At 35.4% G+C, this 20,797-nt stretch overlaps 1 protein-coding gene and 1 pseudogene across 7 annotated transcripts in view; one reads left to right on the forward strand and one right to left on the reverse strand.

Annotated features, from left to right (window-relative positions):
• KANSL1L (KAT8 regulatory NSL complex subunit 1 like) overlaps positions 1 to 20,593 on the reverse strand; it is a 131,643-nt gene extending 111,050 nt beyond the window's left edge. For 3 of the 7 annotated variants that reach the window (XM_030327729.1, XM_030327726.1, XM_030327732.1), the window contains exons 1-2: positions 20,495 to 20,593; positions 1,278 to 2,394 (exon numbers count right to left, since the gene is read on the reverse strand). In XM_030327729.1, the coding sequence (XP_030183589.1) occupies positions 1,278 to 2,365 (1,088 nt within the window). In that variant the 5' untranslated portion in view covers positions 2,366 to 2,394; positions 20,495 to 20,593. Of the gene's footprint in view, positions 1 to 1,277; positions 2,395 to 16,800; positions 16,839 to 18,078; positions 18,561 to 20,494 lie in introns of those variants that run through there. The other 4 variants (XM_030327731.1, XM_030327730.1, XM_030327728.1 and 1 more) reach the window with 2 other exon arrangements.
• LOC115522126 lies at positions 4,110 to 4,782 on the forward strand (annotated as a pseudogene).
• Positions 20,594 to 20,797: the final 204 nt, after the last annotated feature.

The raw sequence follows: 20,797 nt of genomic DNA on the forward strand, positions 1-20,797 counted from the left end.
ATTAATGTGTTCAGCTTCTAATTCTGTAATGACTCTCATTCATCTCTGAGAATTTGATAAAAATGATGGACCTCTTCCTCCCAAAATACCACCTATGCACAGCATTTCACATCAATTTAGGGACATCAACAGATTCTGTGAAAGCTAGATTGAAAATCATGTTCTATCTAGCAATTTAAAAAAACTTAATTCAAATTAAGTAAAATTTTAAAATTCAGTTCCTCAGTTGCACTGGCCACATTTAAGTGCTCAATAGCCACATAAGGCTATTTGATAACACAGATATAGAACATTTCTATCATCTCAGAAACTTCTATCAGATAGGGCTGTTCTGGAATATTAACACAGTGTGATATATAAAAAACTATTTTACCTCTGTGTTTGTTTGGTTTTAAATATTTGGATACCTCTCTTTAAAGCAGATCCTCAAGAGTGTAGAGACTATGAATATTTTGCCTGCAAATAAATCTTCCAGGTCCAGAACATAGTAAGTATTCAATCTAATAGCTGACACTATAATTGACTAAATTGGTAAAGACCAGAGCTGAAAGGTGGGAACTCAAGGAGTATACAAATGTTGTAATTTTTTTTTTTTTTAAATGGGGAGGCGGCTGGGTGACTCAGTTAAGCATCCAACTTTTGATTTCGGCCCAAGTCATGATCTCACAGTCATGAATTCAAACCCCATGTGGGGCTCCACACTCAGTGTGGAGCCAGCTTAAGATTCTGTCCCTCTCCCTCTGCTCCTACCCCACTTGTGTTCCCTCCCTCTCTCCCTCTCTCTCTCTCTCTCAACAATAAATAAATAGTTCCCAACTTAAAAATACACACACAGACACACACAAAAAGGAGATCAATTTACATATACTCTCAACTAATAAACTCCTAAAGTCAATGAGGGCTCCCTGCATGCAGACTGAAGTTTTTAATTTTGACTATACGTACTGGCTAAAATATGCAAAATTTTCAGCCTTGTCTATAGCCTATTCTATTCAAGAATAGGAAAGATGTTTACTTTTAGCTAAAGAGCTTACATTACTCCTATATGGATTTTTCCTAGATAGAGCAGTTGAGTAACTCATTTTTAAACAGTATGTATATATTCATACATAGTTCAACAAACAAAACATTTTAAAAATTCACCAAAGTTTTATAACTTAAAGATTATGGCACTAAAGTTTTAGAAAACTTATTTCCACTTAACGTATCTTGAAATCAAGACAAAATCGCTGCTATACACAGAACAGTAAAAGGTCTAAGAGTAATTTTGCACTTACACTGCCACATTTTTTCTAATGGTATATTCATCCAAATCATCATCAGAGCTGCTATCAGTTGCATCAGAATCCAGACCTTCTTCAACATGAGACAACAGCCCTGTAGCGGACAGTGCAAATCTTTGGATTTCTGCAGCTGTACACCGTGCAAAGCCATTTTTTGTATCACTCCACAATTTATTCTCTGCAGTCAACATGTTCACTTCTGGCTTAATTTCAGTGCATTTAGGTAAACTGCTATCCAAAATTGTGGTAGGTTCGTGAAAGATCTTCATTTGGGGGAGTTGATGTTTCACAGAAAATTTCATTTGTTGACCATAGTGCTTAACAACATGCTTTGCCAGGAGCATCTGCAAATGTTTCTGAGTTCTTCTAGCCTGGCTAAGTAAAATTTTCTGTTTACTTACACAATGAAGTAAACGAGCATTCACTTCTTCCTCTTTTTCAGCAGCTGAGAAACCAACAGGCACATTTGAGTGGCCAGGCCCACTTTTCTTTTGAGCACAGTGCAATAAACCTTTTTTAACTTCAGCATCAGTAACTTTATCCAAAAGTGCATTCTTTTGGTACCATTTACAGTTTTGTAGTTGTACTTTATCTACATTAATGTCTTTGGTTGTATTTGAATCCAAAATAATTTGTACATCTGTCATGCACTGGCTTGTGGTATCTGACAGAGGTTCCTTTTTGATGAACTCTTCAGAGTGAGAATGACAGATTTTACTAAGCTGAATGTTGCTGCCATTACACAGTATGTTTTTCAGCTTACTGCAATTAGGTTCCCCTAATTTCCTTTGTTTGTAATTTTCATTGTATTTATTTAATGTAGAATTTGAATTCATTAAAAGAACCGTCTGATAATGTTTTGACGACTGAGAGGAGCCAAAATGTTTTAAATTCACAAAGTTAGTGTTAAGAGTAGGTTCAGGAGTTGGAAATCCCAGCATCTGAGACAAAGTGTCTTCCTTTAACTTTTCATCTACAGTTCTTGGACTTTCCATGCATAGCATCTTGTCAGACTCCATGGTACTTGGTAAAGATGAAAAGCAGATACCCTTTGTTGCTGCCTCCCTCAGAGCTGGGGTCATGGCGAATCCTGCAGATAATTACTGGAAACCTAAAATAATGTAAAAATAAACGATCAAATATCTAGAAAAAAAGTTTATGCTTACACTTTTTCCAAGGGCAACATTTTCAATGTTTCTGATTAATATGTAAATGAAACCAAATTCCTCTTTTATTTCCCAACGCCTAATAATATCTCTGTTCTTTCCTAATTCATAACGAATTCAACAAAGACTATTCTTCACTCTGACTGTGGGCCCAATTCCAAAAACTCCAATTAAGGTTGCACATTACCTAGCACATGTTAGACAAATGCTTGTGGATGTGCCTCAGGACTCCTTTTTCCTTTCCTTTTTTTTTTTTTTTTTTTTTTTTTTTTGAGACAATGTTTAGTGAAAGGCAAAAGAAAAAAATTCCAACCTGGAATTGGGGAATTATATTTGAAAATGTAACTCAATCTCATATTTTCTGCCAAAGTAAGAATTAGTTATCTTTATAAAATATAGTAAGTTGCTCAAAACATCCATTTCTCAACTTAAATTTCATAATCTGAACAGTATAAATATTAACTAAAGCTAAATGTTAAAAGATGTAAGTAACTGAACTAGAAATTAAAAAGTATATAATTTCACAACTGTTAAAAATAATATGATAGCAAAAACTTGCTTGATAAGCAATGTGCAAAATTTTTCTGAAAAAGCATCTGTAATAATTTTTTTCCCTTTTCACAATGTAGAGTCATCAGTTATCATTATAAAAGCTGTTACTCCTGCCTGGAAAATAGTGGGGGCTGTAACAGATAACTACTAAAGATTAATCCTATAATTAAACAAATTTCATTGTATTTTATCAAAAGAAAAAGTGTATATACCATACAGTCTGATTCATTAAAAAAGTTAATCCTATACCATTGAAAATTATGAAGACTGAATAGTGAAAAAATGTGTATATCATTAAAAATTACGAGGTTTATAAGATACTGTGCAATGATACTACATAAGTTTTGTTTCAACGCATGACAGTTAATAGTCATTTAAATGGCCACACTCTCATATCGTATGTCCCCAGGTGCTAGCTGTTAACTCTATACCCTCATTCCTATAGAAAAACACAAAACCAAAAGGGGATTCTTTGCAAAGACTAGCAAATATGCTCAAAGGTAAAAGAGCATGAAAGTTTCAATGCAGTTAAAAAAAATACTTAAAAGCAAGTTATAGTCTAGGAGAATATATTGGCAACATATATAATAGAAAATAATTTGTATCCAAAATACATAAAGGACTCCTACAAATGAGGAAACTAGTTAGACACTTCACAGATGACATCCAAATGGTCATTAAACACATACTCAATCTCACTAGTAATGAAGGAATTATAGATTAGTAAAGCACGACAACAGTTTCCCAATCACTAAATTTAAAATAATGTTTTAAATCTAAAATATCACTTATTATGACAATGTGGGTAAATAAGATTTCTCACATCTATTTGGACTATAAGTTAACTCTAAATTTGACATTAATTCGGAAAATGTATTTGTCACAAGTGCACAAGACAGCAGTGTTTGTAACAGCAAAATATTCTTTCAAAGCAACCTAGATATCTAGCAATAAGAGGATGCATAATAAAGCACAATGGAATACTATACAGCAACTAAAAAGAATGATCTTTATATATATATCAATATGCACAAATCTAAGAGTATAAAGTTAAAAAGAATGGTACAGTATATGCTACCAAATAAATACAATACAAACACAAGCTCTCTTTGCTAGAACTACTGTGAGAATGAGAATCATTCTCAGTAATCAAACTGTCGACTTTCAAGAAAATGTTGATGTCACTCTGAAGAGACGCACTGTTATTGTGAAGGGTCCCAGAGGAACCCTGCAAAGGAATTTCAATTACCTCAATGTAGAACTAAGTCTCCTTGACAAGAAAAAGAGGTTCCGAGCTGACAAATGGTGGAGAAACAGAAAAGAACTGGCTACTATTCCCACTATCTATAGCCATAATCAAGGGCATTACACTGGCTTCCGAGATGAGATCTGTGTATTCTCACTTCCCCATCAACACTGTTAGTTATAAAAATGGTTCTCTTGTTGAAATCCAAAATTTCTTGGGTGAAAATACTTCCACAGGATTTGGATGAGACCAGGTGCTGCTTGTTCAGTATCTCAAGCCAAGATAGATGAGTTAATTCTTGAAGAAAATGACATTGAACTTGTATCAAACGCAGCTGCTTTGATTCAACAAGCTACAACAATTAAAAACAAAGATATCAAAAAAAATTCTTGGATGGCATCTATGTTTCTGAAAAAGGAACATTTCAGCAGGCTGATAAATAAGATCTAAGTTGTCCAGCTATGGAAACAGCAAGATGCCAGATGTATTTTAGACTTGAGGTATTTTAACTTTTTTTTTAAGTTTTTTCATTTATGAGAGACAGAGACAGAGCCTGAGTGGGGGAGGAACAGAGAGAGACAGGGAGACACAGAATCCGAAGCAGGCTCCAGGCTCTGAGCTATCAGCACAGAGCTTAACGTGGGGCTCGAACTCATAAACTGTGAGATCATGACCTGAGCCAAAATCAGACGCTTAACTGACTGAGCCACCCAGGCGCCCCTGAGAGATTTTAAAAATACAATAAAACCTGCATTGATATGGGGGGGAAAATACAAACACAAGACCACACCATATATATGTGTGTGTTTATGTGTTTACAAGAATAAAAAATGAACCAGAAAAATGCCCACCAAATCTGTGAATATCTGTGAGCTGCACATCAGATAACTTCCATGAAACAGAACTAAAAGTGGTAGTTTAAGAGGAGTTGAGTTTCAACTACAAACTTTAGTACTGGGAGGAAAATGACTTAAATGCAAAATGAACAAATGTTATTGGTTGTTAATTCTATGTGATAAAAATATAGATGTTTGGGGGCACCTGGCTGGCTCAGTCAATACAGCATGCAACTCTTGATCTCAAGGTTGTGAGTTCAAGCCCCACATTGCATGTAGAGATTACTTTAAAAATAGAGAGATGTTTGCTCTTTTTATATTTTTCTGTGTAATGTCTCAAAAAAATGTAGACATTCTTCTCTCCCCAAAGTCTATTTTTAGTTTCTAATTTTATAAGAAATATTCTATTATATTCTAATCTATAAACATCTACAATAGTATTTAGATAACTACACTGCTCTCTAAGGAAAACTGTGTTAATCACAGATGAGGTAGTCATATTCAAAAGGTCCTATACTCTATCCCCTCCCTCCCCACCTTCTCTCTCTCACTTTGAACAAGGTGCTAGAAACATAATTAAAGTGACTAGTAGCAGAGGCAGAAGGTAAAATGTCATGAGGGAGCAGAGTTCATCTTAGGCCCTTGATAAACTAAATATAAGGGGAACTAAAAATAAGAGGTAAAAAAAATAAAGAGATTAATAGTTAAGAAGTAGAGCTGGTAGCAAAAAAAAAAAAAAAGAAAGAAAAAATGCAGATTTAGACTGGCTAAGACACATTTATGGTATAGAACTAGAATAAAACACACACAAAAAAAACTCTGGTGAGATCTCTAGGGCTTGCTTGGTAGTATCTACCAGTTTCTAAAATGATCTTAATAATCCCCATCTCCTGGTATTCATGCCCTTTCTATTGGAGTATGGACTGGATTTAGTGACTTGCTTCTAGCAAACAGAATGCAGGAGAGGTGACGGGATAGCACTTCTGAGATTAGGTTACAAAGGGACTGTGGCTTTCATCTTGTCACCCTCATTCTGGAATGCCAGCTTCCATGCTGTGAACTGGGAAGACCCACATGGCAAAGGACTAATGTCTCCAGCAACAACTACCTAAAGCCTGCCAAAAGTTATGTCAGTGTTCTGAGAGACAGATCCTTCCCCACTCAAGCCTTCAGATGACAGAAGACCCAGCCAACACATGGAATGCAGCCATGTGCAAAATCTTGAGCCGGAAGCACCCAGCTAAGCCATGCTTAGATTCCTGATGCACAGAAGCTGTGAAATAGACATTAAATTGTTACAAAGCAATAGGTAACTAATACACTTGGATATGAAGACTTTTGGGTTCTAGTCTCTGGAAGCCCCATCCATATCACAGTTACCATTCTAGGATTTCCATAAAGTGCTTCTATATTCTATTCCCAAGCATATCCTTATAAAATTCCCAGCCTAAAGCCTTTCTACTTTGCATCTAAACGAAACTCCTAAAAATAGATGTCTCCTGTAAATAAGAGATTAAACTTTGTATAGTTTTTTTTTTTTTAATGTGATGTATCATACTGATTGATTTGCAAACATTGAACTATCCTTGCATCCCTGGAATAAATCTCACTTAATATTTAGTTTTATCATGAAACATAAGTGCATTTAATCTAATTTTAAATTATTAAATATGCGATCATTACATATTAACAATGTATCCTGATTATCCTAAACTTTACCACTTCTGACTTCCTGCATATTACATAAACTACATTTACCACTAATATTTCTAAGGATCTATGAAGGCTTGGTTTTTTGACTATTTTGTTAACTACAGGCATCCCTCATTTTATCATACTTCACTTTATTACACTTCACAGATTGTGCATCTTTTCCAAAGTGAATGTTTGTGGTAACCCCACATCAAGCAAGTCTACCGATGCCATTTTTTCAACAGCATATGCTCACTTCATGTCTATGTCACATTTTCATTATTCTCACAATATTTCAATTCTCACAATATTTTCATTATTATTATATATGTAATGGTTATCTTGATTGGTGATTATGACTCACTGAAAGCTCAGATAACAGTTTTCAGCAACAAAGTATTTTTATAAATTCAGGTATGTACAGTTGACCCTTCAACAATGAAGGGGTTAGGGGTGCCAACTACCAATGCTATTGAAAATCCATATATAACTTTGACTCCCCAAAACTTAACTACTAGAAACTTTACCAATAATATAGTCAACACATTTCACATGTTATATGTAATATATAGTATATTCTTAACACTAAAGCTAGAGAAAAAAGTTATTAAGAAAATACATTTACAATACTATACTTATTGAAAACATACTGTGTGTATAAGTGAACATACACAGTTCAAATCTATGTTGCTCAAGGGTCAACTGTATATTGTTTTTTTTCAGACATAATGCTATTGCATATTTAATAGACAACAGTACAGTAAAAACACAACTTTTATGCACTGGAAAGCAAAAAAATTCATTTGACTTGCTTTACTGCAGTATTTGCTTTGTTTTTTGGGATCTAGAACTAAACCCACAATATCTCCAAAGTAGGTTTATCATCAACATGAAAAAGTACCTGACATACAGTAGATGCTCAGTAAATACCTGGTGGATAAATAAGTGGTTACCATTATACTTAGAATAAAATCCAAAGTCGCCCTTTCTATGATCTACAAAGTTCTACATTATCAGGTCCCTGAATGCTTCATATGCTACAGCTCTCTTCTTGGATTTACTACACTCCAACACTGGCCTCTGTGCCACTCTTAAAACACACCAGAAAGTCCCTGCTTCAAGGCACTTTGTAATTCTCTCAGCCTGGAACAATCTTCCACAGATAAAATGGCTGGCTCCCTCAATTCATTCATATTTCTGCTCTACGATCACCTCACCAGAGTCTTGGCTTGACTAATACATGTTAAATAGCTTGAGCCCCTCAACTCATGACACTCCATTCCCTCATAATGTTTATTGTTCCTGATAGCACTAATCATTACTTATTATTTTATTACATTCTATTGAGGAATTTATTTTAAGAGAACTATATTTTGGTCAATATTCTAATCACTGGCACTGAAAACAATGCCTGGTACACAAAAATTGTCAGATATTTATTGACTGAATTAATAACAAACGAGTCATGATTTTGAAATGTGTTGAGAGATTTAGGTAGTAATAAATAGCAACAACACCTATTTTAATTATTAGGAAAAGGAGAATTGTTTAAAGAGCATCTACGCAAAAGCCTAAGCATTACTTCACCATTAATGATGAAAGACTGAATGCCTTTGCCCTATGATTGGTAATGAGTCAAGGTGTCTGTTCTCACCACTCCTATTCATCACCATACTATTGGCCTAGCCTGTGGAATAGATGAAGAAAGAATAAAAGACACATATTGGAAAGGAAAAAGTAAAACTGTTTATATTCACAGATGAAATGATTTTCTACATAGAAAATCCCAAGAGATCTATACAAAGAGCTCCTAGATCTAATGAGTTTACTAAGGTAGCAGATAGGGTCAAGATACAAATATCATTTGTATTTCTAAAATTAAAAACTGAAAATAAAAAACACCAATTAAAAAAATCAAGGAAGACCTAAATAAATGGGAGTGATACACTGTGTTTATGTATTAGTTTATTCAATATTGTTAGAGTGTTAATTCTTCTTAAACTGATCTACAGATTCAACACAATCCCAATTAATCTTGGCAGAATTTTTTGCTGATATTAACAAGCCAATTCAAAAATATACTGGAAAAGGCATGGAACTAGAAACTAAAACAAGAAAAACAACAAAGCTAGAGGATTCAAACTACCTATTTACCTAAAGTAGTCAAAGTAAGTGTGGCACTGGTAAAAGAATGAACACTTAACAGAAAGAATACAGAGCTCCAAAACAAACCAGCACACATATGGTCAACTGATTTTTGACAAAGATACAATGGCAATTCATTAGTAAAAAGGCTAGTTTTTTAAACAGTAAAAACTAGTAAAAAGTTTTTAGTTTTAGTAAAAACTAGTAAAAAGACTAGTTTTTTTAAACATTGTTCTGGAACAGTAAGATAACCGTATGCAAAAACCTGAAACTTAATCCATACCTCACATGTTATATAAAAATGGTCACATCCAATAGAATGGATCACAGACATAAAAGTTAACTTAAAATCATAAGACTTCTAGAAAAATATGCAAAATAAAATCTTTGATTCTGGGTTAGACAAAGATTTTTTGGCTAGAACGCCAAAAACATTATTCATAAAGAAAAAAATGATAAACTAGACTTCCTCAAAGTTAAAATACTTGATAAACTAGACTTCCTCAAAATTAAAATACTAAATAAACAAAAGAAATTATTCAAAACGTAACTTAGGAGTTTCTGACATATATATGCACAAGACATATGTTTAAGTTAGTAGAAATCAGATGTGCATACTCCTGAAAGATAAGGAGTTACCATTCAGGTTAACTCTAAATAATGGTTTCAACCATTACATAGTTTTAAATTGTTAACTATTTTCAGTCACCAGCTCATTTTTAGTCATAATGGACAACTGGTTAGAGGCAGATGCATAAGGAATACTGATTTAGAGCATAAAATAATGAATTCTGCAAATTCACCTCAATATTGAGCTAAACAATTCCTGGTGACTGATGTTGATTTGTCCCAAAAGTCCAAGTTCTTGAGTTTTCACACTACAGGTGGCAGTCAATTGTTCAACATACTGTAGCTTTTCCCCCCTAGGAGTACATACACTACAATGTGTTGATGTGGACTCTACAGCCATAATTTTCTTGCAAGTATTTTGGAATGATATATGTTTCTAGTATTTTTGTGCTTGCACAGAGTTTTGATGATGGTTGCTTTCTTCCTGAAGGAAAAAAACGGCCAAATTTTAAAGACTTACAAATACCAACTATAAAAAAATGCCAACACGTTAAAAAAAAATGACATAAGCTTAATTCCATAAGCTGTATTCCGCATGATCACAATTATTTTATAGCACTTAAAGGTATCTCCAGGATTCAGAAGTCAATTTAAAAAACAAGACAGTGAGAATATCTGGCTACAACTCATCTGGTTTTCATTTGAGTATAAAGACTGTCCATACCACAACATGTTATTTATAGAGAAGTACTCGTGAATGGCAGCTGAAAACCAATTTCATCTTTTAAAAACAAAACAAAATAAAAACTTTCCAAAAGTTACAGAAATAAACAAGTTGAAAAAAAAAAGAATTAGCTTTTTAAAAGCAGAAAATGAAGAAATGGCCAACTTTGAGTCATAAATATAGTTTTGTCTATTTTTGGTAGAAGCTAGATTTTTAACCTCCATTTAACATATATTCAATCTAAAACCAAACATTTAACAATTCAATTTATACACATTTATTGATCAACATGTAACAGACACTATCCCAGTTACTAGAAACATAAGAGTGAACATGAAAAATAAGGTTTCCATTCTCACAGAGCTTACATCCTAGCAAATGGTAGATATAGAATAAATACACAAATAAGAAAATATCAAGCAAATAAGGATTCCATAGTGTTTTTGTAAAAAATTAAAGAGTGATACAGCATGCCAGCATTGGGAGTTTAGATTTGTAGATGAACAAAGGCCTTTGTGTTGGTGACATCTGCTCTGAGACCTGAAATGACAATAACATGCCAACCAAGATTTGGGGGTAGGAGCCTTCCAAGAAAAAGGCAACTAATAAAAACCTCGAAAGCAGAAATAAATTTGTTGTGTTTGTGGAACAAAAATAAGAAATATATCTAGAATATAATGAGCCAGAGAGAGAAAGTAAGAGGAAATAAGATCAGAGAAGCAAATGGTTTGCACAGACATTTTATGTAAGTCAAAGGAAAACCATTGAAGATATTTGGATAAGGTAGTAATGTGATCTAATTTACATTTTTATTTTTAAAAAATTACTCTCTAGCTGTTCCATAGAGAAAAGGTTTGTATGGAGAAAGAATGGAAATACCTTCCAGGAACAGAAGTAGGGAGACCGAAAAGCTACTTGAAGTAATCTAAACAAGAGATGGTACTGGTGGCTTAAACTAGTGAGGTAGTTGAGGAAAAAGAAAAAAAAAAAAAAGGATGAATCTAAGATATGTTTCAAGACAGTTAACAAAACTTTTGTCAGCCAAGATTTCGTGGGGCCTAAGGTAAAGAAAGCAATTAAGTATGACTCTTAGATTTTTGGGTTGAGCAACTGAGTGGTTAGTGATGTTATTTTCTGAAATTGGGCAGACTTGGGGTAACAGGTGGTTGAGGGAGAAAGAACTTTCTGGGTTATGTTGAGTTTGAAGTACCTATTAGCCATCCAAGTGGAAGCAGTCAGATAAACAAGTCTAAAGTTCAAGCAAAAATTCATAGTTAGAGATATTATTTTGGGAAGTCGTCGGTTATAAATAGTATTTAAAGCCAAAGGACTAGAAGAGTTTATCTAGGGAGAGAATATAGGTAAAGAAGAGAAAGGAGCCCAGGATCAAGCCCTGGAGTGCATTCACATTTGGGGGGGGGGGGGGGGAAGGGGCACAAAGGAGGAGGAGCTACCAAAGAAGAAGAGTCCTAAAAAGTCCAGTCGGTAATGAGAAGGAAATTCCCAAGTGTGTGGCAACTGAGATCTCAAAGTGTTTAAAAGTATATAAAGAAAACAGGAGCAGGTCCATCAAATTACAGTGAAGTCAAATAAAATAAGGATAACAAAGTGACATATATTACTTTCTAAGCAATCTGTTGAAAAGCTTTGCTTTTTCTCCGTTAAGAGTGAATTAAAGAAATACCCAAACCCAGCTCCTTCTAGCCATCCTGTTCTTACCTAAAAGGGGGAAAAAAACCCCAGAAGCATTTGTGCAGTTCACAGCCCAGGGGCACAGGCTTCCTAAAAGACAGACCTAATCATCAGATATAGAATGCTTCCCCAACATCTTAGTAAAGGGCTATTTACTGGAGTTCCTTTTACCCAATACATCATGTCCCCTTTTTCGACAAGAAATTATAAGGCATACCAAAGGGTAAAATATAGTTTGAAGAGACAGAGCAAGCATCAGAACCAGACATAGATATGGTAGGAATGTTGGAATCATGAAACTATAAATTTAAAAGAACTTAAACAACAAGCTATAATTAATTTGCTAAGGGCTCTAAAGGAAAAAAAGTAGATGGCATGCAAGAACGGATGCATCATCATAAAAGCAAAGAGATGGAAATTCTAAGAAAGAATCAAAAAGGAATTAGCTGGAGATCAATAACACTGTAACAAAAATGAGAATGCCTTTGATGGGCTCAACAGTAGACTGGACATGGCTGAGAAGAGAATCTCTGAGCTTGAGGATACGCCAACAGAAACTTCCAAAAGTGAAAAGCAAAAGGAAAAAGACAAAACAACACAAAACAAAACCCAGGGAGAGAACAACCAAGAACTGTGGGAAAACTACAAAATGTGTTTACATGTAATGGGAATACCAGAAGGCAAAGATGAAAAAGAAGAACTATTTGAATAACAATTAAGAACTTCTCCAAATTAATTTGATATCAAACTACAGATTCCGAAGTTCAGAGATCATACAAGACAAATGCCAAAAGTAAATTAAAATAGCATATGTCACCAGATAAATGAAGCACTATATTAAAATTATATTACATTAAGTTATACACAATAGCATACTCACAATACTTCATGTAAAAATTTTTACTAAAAATTACTTATCATATATATTTTTCCCACTAAAATGAAAGCCACATGAAGGCAGGGTTTGAATGTTTTCATTCAGTACTGTATCCTATAATATTGTTCGTCACACAGCAAGCAGGCCCTTAACAAGTATTTCTTCAACTAATAGCATCAAATATAACAAATTTACAATTGACCCTTAAACAACATGGGTTTGAACTGTGTAGGTTCACTTAAATGTGTTTTTTTTTTTCCAGTAAATACAGAACAGGTACTGTAAATGTATTGTCTCTCATGACTTTCTTTATAACATTCTTTTCTCAGGCTTATTTTATTGTAACAGAATATATAGCACATATAACATACAAAATATGTGTTAATCAGCTATTTATGTTATGGCTTCCAACCAACAGTAAGCTATGAGTAGTTGAGTTCTGGGGAGTCTAAAGTTTTATGTAGATTTGTGACTGTATGGGGGTGGTCAGGACCCCTAGCCCCCACGTTGTGCAAGGGCCAGCTGTATTTTAAAATGTCAAGGAAGGGGGTGCCTGGGTGGCTCAGTAAAGCGGCTGACTTCGGCTCAGGTCATGATCTCAGGATTCTTGAGTTCAAGGCTGCATCAGTCTCTGTGCTGACAGCTTGGATCCTGCAGCCTACTTCGAATTCTGTGTCTCTCTCTGCCCCCTCCCCTGCTTGCACTCTCTCTCTCTCAAAAATAAACAAACATTAAAAAAAAAAAAAAACATTTTATGTCAAGAAAGGAGGTACATGAGATTTTACTATGAAAGGAGTCTTAAGGCTAGGAAATAGTAGTATAGAACATTGCTGTCCAACAAAAATATTATGTGAGTTACACATTTAATTTTAAACTTGCTACTTTAAAAAGTAAAAAAAAAACAAAAACAAAAAGCATGAAATTAATTTTAATTCCACTGAACCCATTATATACAAAATATTATTTCAATCTGTAATATAAACATATCTTGAAGGGAAATTTTATGTTTTGTATGTTTGCTAAGTCACAAAATCCAGGGTTTTTTACATTTAGCATGAACTCAATTTGGACTAGCCACATTTCAAATGCTTGATAGTCACATGTGATTAAAGCCTACCTTACTGGACAGTACAAAGTATAAAGTATATAGTCCCCCTAAGTAAACAAGAATCAACCATTAACTAAAATATTTCAGTTCCCAAAGTTCTTAGCTAAACATATTGTTTAGTATTTTTAGACACTAATAATATTTTATGTTATCCAAAAAGAATATAGAAAAGGCAAATCCTTAAAAAGCTTTCAAAGAAGCATCTTGATCTTATGAATATCTAGTTTCTAATTATTCTGGGTTCTATTATTCAGTTTCTAATCATGCACATAATTGTGTGGGGAACAAAGCATTTAGACCTTAGCTAAATCTAAGAAATTTCTTTCTAGCTGCTAAAATACTGTAAATACTGTACTCTATTTACTGTAGGGACCATTTATTTCATATGCACCTAAGATAATCAGGCAAAACAGGCCCCCCTTCTAAGAGTTTCATATATAGGACTTTAAAGAACCTGAAACAGGTAACAGAGAAAAACTAAACTCCTTTGACCACAACATAAAAAAGTAAAATATTAAGCAAACAGGATTTAAGAAACAAAACTGCAAGCTTAGGAACCAACCAGTACCCTTTCAAAGAAAGCAACTAGTCAGATTATTCTGATTATCTGTCAAGAAGCAACTGTTCTCGATAATCCAAAAATCAACTATTTCCTGAGCATGAATTTCGTTTCTGTGTTTTTACAACAGTTTTCAACTAACATTTCAATTTAAATAGTAATTAATTAATTAAATACCTTAGCACATCCAAGCCCCGACATTTTGTGTGTGGCAAAAAACAAAACCAAAAACCCATCTGTTATAAATCTGTTACAGATAATCCACTTAACTAAATAACCCTACAGCCAACAGTCTATTTTTCCAAAAAATACAAACCAGAGAGAAAATTGCAGTGAAACCAGCCAAAGTTTATGCTTTTTTTTTTTTTTTTAAAGTTTATTTATTTATTTTGAGAGGCAGAGAGAGAAATCCAAGCAGGTTCCATGCTGTCAGCACAGAGCCCGGTGCAGTGCTTGAGTTCATGAACCGTGAGATCATGACCTGAGCCGAAACTGAGTCTGATGCTTAACTGACTGAGCCACCTATGTGCCCTCAAAGTTTATGCCTTTAAATAACAAACATTTAAAAACCACAAAAAATCAAAACTTTTCGTCTTTTGTTCTGGCCATATTAAGCTTCATTATTATATACAATCAAATTAATCCAGTATAAAAAAGAGTCTAAAGTCTGTATCATAAATTCTGATATTTGGTCTACAATTTAATCCAACACATTCACTGTGAATTAAGAAAGAAATCAGTTGCTATATTACCACAAATAAAAAGCTTTGCCCTGATGTCTACAAAACATTTCCATTAGTAATTTAATATTTATAAATCAGATTTATGAATTTAGCATTAATTAAATGTAAAACAGTCCTGTAGACCTCATGAGATAAAGTAAATATGTCATCCCTCTAAACTGGCATGTACGTAATGAGATACTTACGATGTCAATAATTACTGAGTTGGTCCCAACACTTGGCAGATCAAATCTTTACAATATGTAAGTCACATATACCAAATAATGTTTGGCATACATTCTTTAAAAAAAAAATCAAAAGTTTGTTAATCTAGGAGTGCATGGGTGACTCAGTCAGTTGAGCATCCAACTGTTGATTTCAGCTCAAGTCATGATGCCAGCATTGTGGGATTGAGCCCCGTGTTAGGCTCCGCACAAGTGTGGAGCCAGTTTGAGGTTCTCTTTCTCCCGCTGCTACTCCCCTGCTCCCACATGTGCTCTCTTTCCCTCTAAAAAAAATAATTTTTAAAAAAAGTTTGCTACTCTAGTCTATCTTCAGAATTGAAACTGATAGACAATTTAGATAAGAAAAACCATCCTTCCTTCTGAAAATGAACAAAAATTAAACGCCAAATCTGATTTTCCACCCCCTAAAATACTCCAGACTTTGACTATGATTTATATTCTAGCACATGAATGTATATCCCACAGAGTCCATGGAAAATATCCTATTCAAATCTACCTAGAACATTAATTTACTCTTTGAACTGGAATCTGGATAATCCCAGTTCTCTTAAATGCAGTAACACAAACTAGGAATCACAGTATCACAAATAAGGCAGACTCATCTACAAGTTTAAAACAATAAAAACTACCAACAGCATTATGAGAGAGGGAAAAGCCTGAAGTAGGGACAAAAATTACTTTCCACAGTTACAACTTAAATGTGTTTCAGACAGCTGATCCATTATAAAAGTCAGAGAAAGAAAAGGCAAAAAAGCCAAATTCTCTTAGCAAAGTATGAGAGAAGCTCTTTCAAATATTAATAAAATATTTAAAAATTCAAAATTTTAAATTTATAACTCATAAAGAAAAATTCCAATTAAAACAACAGAAGCAATGAGAGTTTATACTGGTATAATTTTACTCCTCAAAAATACAGGAACTGATGGAAGATATAAATATAAAATAGTGTCATGTTTTCAAGGTTTGTTACATACAGGCATTCTCAATTTACAGCAGAAAACACTGCAGTAATTGGCATGACCAGGGTACAGTTGGCTCAGTACTCTGTACTCAGTAATGTTTATAGCAAGAACTTCTTCCACTTTGAAAACTATCCCTAAAAAGGAATTCTCTTTGAAGACTAAAGGAATTTAATTAAAGATAAAGCCACTTGGGTGGCCACATAACACATCAAACAGATCATACTTCAAGCAGAATTATTACTATTCAGTTATAAGTGCATGACTCATAGGAATATAAATGAAGGGTTTTTTTCTGTGTACATCCGCTTGGATCCAGAAATTTACATTTAGAAATACACTATCACATTTGTTTCAATTTAATTTCATGTCGTTAAACAATGATTAATGAATGATCTACTACCAAATAATTTTTTTTAATTACCTTGAAAAACATGCTTGAGAATTCTTGGACTTATAGGACTGGAAACAGACAATAAATACAAGGTGCATTACAAATATTAATAAAACCTCAATATTATAAATGAATTCATTTTCTCCCAATTCTGAATACTTATAGAGAACTGCCACATGTGTGTAGAAATAAAACATGCTTCTAAAAACCTTCATTACAAATCAAGTATTAAAAACCTTCATTACGAATGGTCTTCAGATTTTCATTATACTGTCTACAGGCAAGTACAATATTACCATTTTTATTAACATTTGGTTTTTTACTTATCCTACATGGAATAAGGAGCACAGTTCATGGAAATCTCTCTTTAAGACAACATTTAAGAGGAAAAAAATTAAAAGAAATCGTGTGTAAATGATACACCCTCCTTGCCTTTCTAAACTGAAGATAAAATACAGAAAGTAATGTAAGATTGTATTGATAATTTGGGGTCATCCCTATATACAGCATTCCATTAAAGTACTGTAATACAGTCAGGACTTTAGGATAGAGGTAGAAGATGATATGCTTTAAAGTCAGTAAATTGGTTGCAAAGTCCCTATTACCGGTCACTTCTGTTGCAAGTAGCCCCATTCCTTGCAGTTTATAACTTGAGGAACTCAACTAGTAAAAAATCCTAAACACAATTCTAAAACCAAAAGAAACAGATTTCTGCCTCCTTCACAATCTAATACAGTATAGACAAATGCAAAAGGACATGAGAGGAAAATAACTGAATAAAGGAAAATAAAAAGTACAGATACATATAAAGTTTATGTAGGTTAAAGGCAGTAAAAGATGTTATAGGCAATAACTGGTGGACTATCAAGAACAATGTGAATAAAACAAAGAAACTTCAGACATTAGGCTTTAAAAAAATAATAACCCAGTAAAGGCTACCTGTGAAACTAGAATGATCAAAATGAAATTTGTAAGTGAATTCTATACAAGATAGATAAATGAATAAAGGAAATGAAATAGTTTAAGTTATTGTGATAAATGGCATAAAAACTGGATGGAGCTCTCAGATAATGTAGCAGTTGAACAATGAGAAGTCACTGGACCTTTTAGTAGACATCTCTGAGAAGAGCAGTGAGTCCCCCACATGAAGGGAGTACTCTAATGAATCAATCACAATGACCGTACGTTGCCAACAATGTACTGGTAAACTCAGTAAGACAAAAAAGGCAAGACATCACTTCCTAATCTTCCAGAGGTCAAAAAGGTAAATATTAATAGCCAAATGGCAAGTATTCACTGATCACTCACTTTGTGATTAGCAGCATGTCAAATATGAAATACACTCTTCTCCTTCCAGGAGCTTACAAGTTAGGAAAATAAAATATATGGGTCACAAGACATCAGTGGAAAAAAAATTTAATGCAAATTAAAGCAAGATTTTTTGTTTCAATACTAATAATAACTAGAAGAGGAAAAAAGATATAATGTGAGGTTGGCTCATACACTAGATACACTGTGTCATACTAGTTACAACATTCTGGAAAGTAGTTTGGTGATGTTCAAGAGTCTTAAACACACACACACACACACACACACACACACACACACAGACTCTGACCTAGTAATTTCTCTTTTACAAACCTAAGGGGGAAAATTTTTTCAAAGATTTATGTAAAAGGTGATTCTCTGTAGTGAAGTTTACACTTTAGCAAAACATCAGAAACATCCCAAACATCTGCCAATAGGAAAAATTTTAAGTATGATAGTTACATGATATAATTTTAAGCAACTAAAAATAACTTTTCAAAGACTAATGACATTGGAACGTTTACCAGGTAGAGTTCAATGAAAATAACACATGAACCCAGTTATAGGGAAAATACACAAATAGGCATAGAGAGAAACACAAATTGTATTTTTCTTAGTTGCACTCATCTTTATTTTCCAAATTATTTTATAATAAGATTAAGTAAGCAATTGCTATTTAGAAATGGCACGTATGACGCACAAAAAATAAATGTAAAAAATAAATGTGATAGAACTGGCCTGGATTTTTAAAAAATCATGTGAAACTCTAGAAGGGCTGGGGAAGAGAAATAATGATCACCTAGGTAAAAACTACAGAAAAATGGTGGCAACCTTGACACTGATCTGAGTAAATAGGAGGAAAGTGGAGAAGAATCAAAAATAATAGTTACAACAGATATTAAAGATATTCAAATATATCCTATTTCATGATTCATTCACCGTTTATACTCTTCCAGTATGGTGGATTAAAAACAACAACAACAACTGACTTTTGCTATAAAACCGTATTCCTTAGCAATTTCTGTATTTGTAATGCTTGGTGAAGATTTTTACTAACAGAAGGTATTTAATTATCACAACAATCTCTTAAAGCAGGGATAGTATTATGAAACTATCTGCAAGACGAAACAAACATTGAGATGAGAGGGGTTGTGACTTGCCCAAGGAAACAGCTAGTTAAAAACTGGAAACAGCAGAAACCACTCGACGCTAAACCTCTTTCTCAAGTAATCTACATTCCAGAATACCAAGTTTTTCTCCAATACTGAATTATTTTTAAAGCCTCTTTTACCTAGTCAAAAAACACCGCCAGTTTTGTCTGCAGTACTGGTAAATATCTCTTACGTTTAATTGGTAGGTAACAAAACTACCCCAATCCTGCATTTTAAAAACATTCCTACCGACCCAAACTCAGCACCAAGTTAAGTAAACGGAGTTAAGACGAAATAAGTTACCCTCTTAAACCTCACCAGCTGACTAAAGTTTGGGGAATCAAAAAGGAATGTGCTTCCCTCAGTTAAAAAAAATAAGAAGAAATCGCCAAAACCCCCCACCTCCCCGCGCCGCGCCTCACAGCTGATCCGAGGTAAAGGGTGGAGTGGATCTGCCGGGCAGGGAACCAAACAAACACTAATTCTCTCGAAGTTAAGAAAGTATTACAAGAGGGTCCATCCAGTGCCTTCCCTCTTGTATGCAAAGCTAGCCTCTTCTTTAATGACTAGAAAACAGCTTTGTATTTCTGGCTACCAATCACCACATATCCTCAAATTTTCCAGCAACGTCGGTCCCTTCAGAACACCTAGAAGCAACACAAACTTGGCAACACCATTCCTTAATAATTCTTTAGATTCCTCTCCACCCCATCTAATTCCAAAGACCAAATCAACGTATGCCTGAAACAAAGTATAAAATAAAGAAAACAAGGGTCACATCTAACACAGCTCCGCTTCAGAGCTCTCCCAAAACAGCCGACACCGCAACCGCACCCGGAGAGGAGCGGCCGCTAAATCAAGGGGCGGGCCCAGGAAACCACGTGTTCTGCCTTCTGCGCACGCGCCAGCCAAAACAAAAGGGAGGCCTGCCAAGCCCCTCCCCTGCCCCCACGTGACCGCGCCTAGGACCGCCCCCACCCCTCCCTCCACTCCTTCTCTCCCCTCCCCTCAGCTTCTGCCAAGGCTGTTAGGTTTAGCCGTTTAAATTTGGCTGCGGTCCGACCCCTGCCCTAGAGCGCGATCCTGTGCCGGGACCCAGAGTCCAACAGCCCAGAGGATTCGGGGGGCGAAGGGGCTGCCGTTCGGCTGCCGGGCCCGCAAGTCCACCCGGCGGTCTTCTCCGCTCTCCCCTCCCCGCGCTGCCGCCGTCCCCGGCAGAGGAGACCCACCCCCCTCAGCCCGCCGCTGAGACGCCGGCCACTCGCCTGCTGGGGCGCCCTGGCTCCCCTCCGCCGCCGCACCTTCGGTCCGGCCGTGGTGGGGGCTGCTGAAGTGATCTCTAGCTGCCCGCCCGCCTCCCCCCACCCGGGGCGCCGCTGACTCGTCTCCAGAGCGCGCCCCGCTCCCGCCCCGGCCGCCGCCGCCGCGGTTTAACAGTCCGCCCGCTGCCCGCAGCTCCGGGCGGCTCGGGGACGGAACCCTGCCGTGGTGGAGGGGCAGTGGGCGGGGCGCGACGCCAGCCAATGGCAGCGGGGGAGGGGAAGCGCCATGCAAATGAGCGCGGGTGG

The sequence above is a fragment of the Lynx canadensis genome, chromosome C1 (assembly GCF_007474595.2).
Source record: "Lynx canadensis isolate LIC74 chromosome C1, mLynCan4.pri.v2, whole genome shotgun sequence".
NCBI lineage: Eukaryota > Metazoa > Chordata > Mammalia > Carnivora > Felidae > Lynx > Lynx canadensis.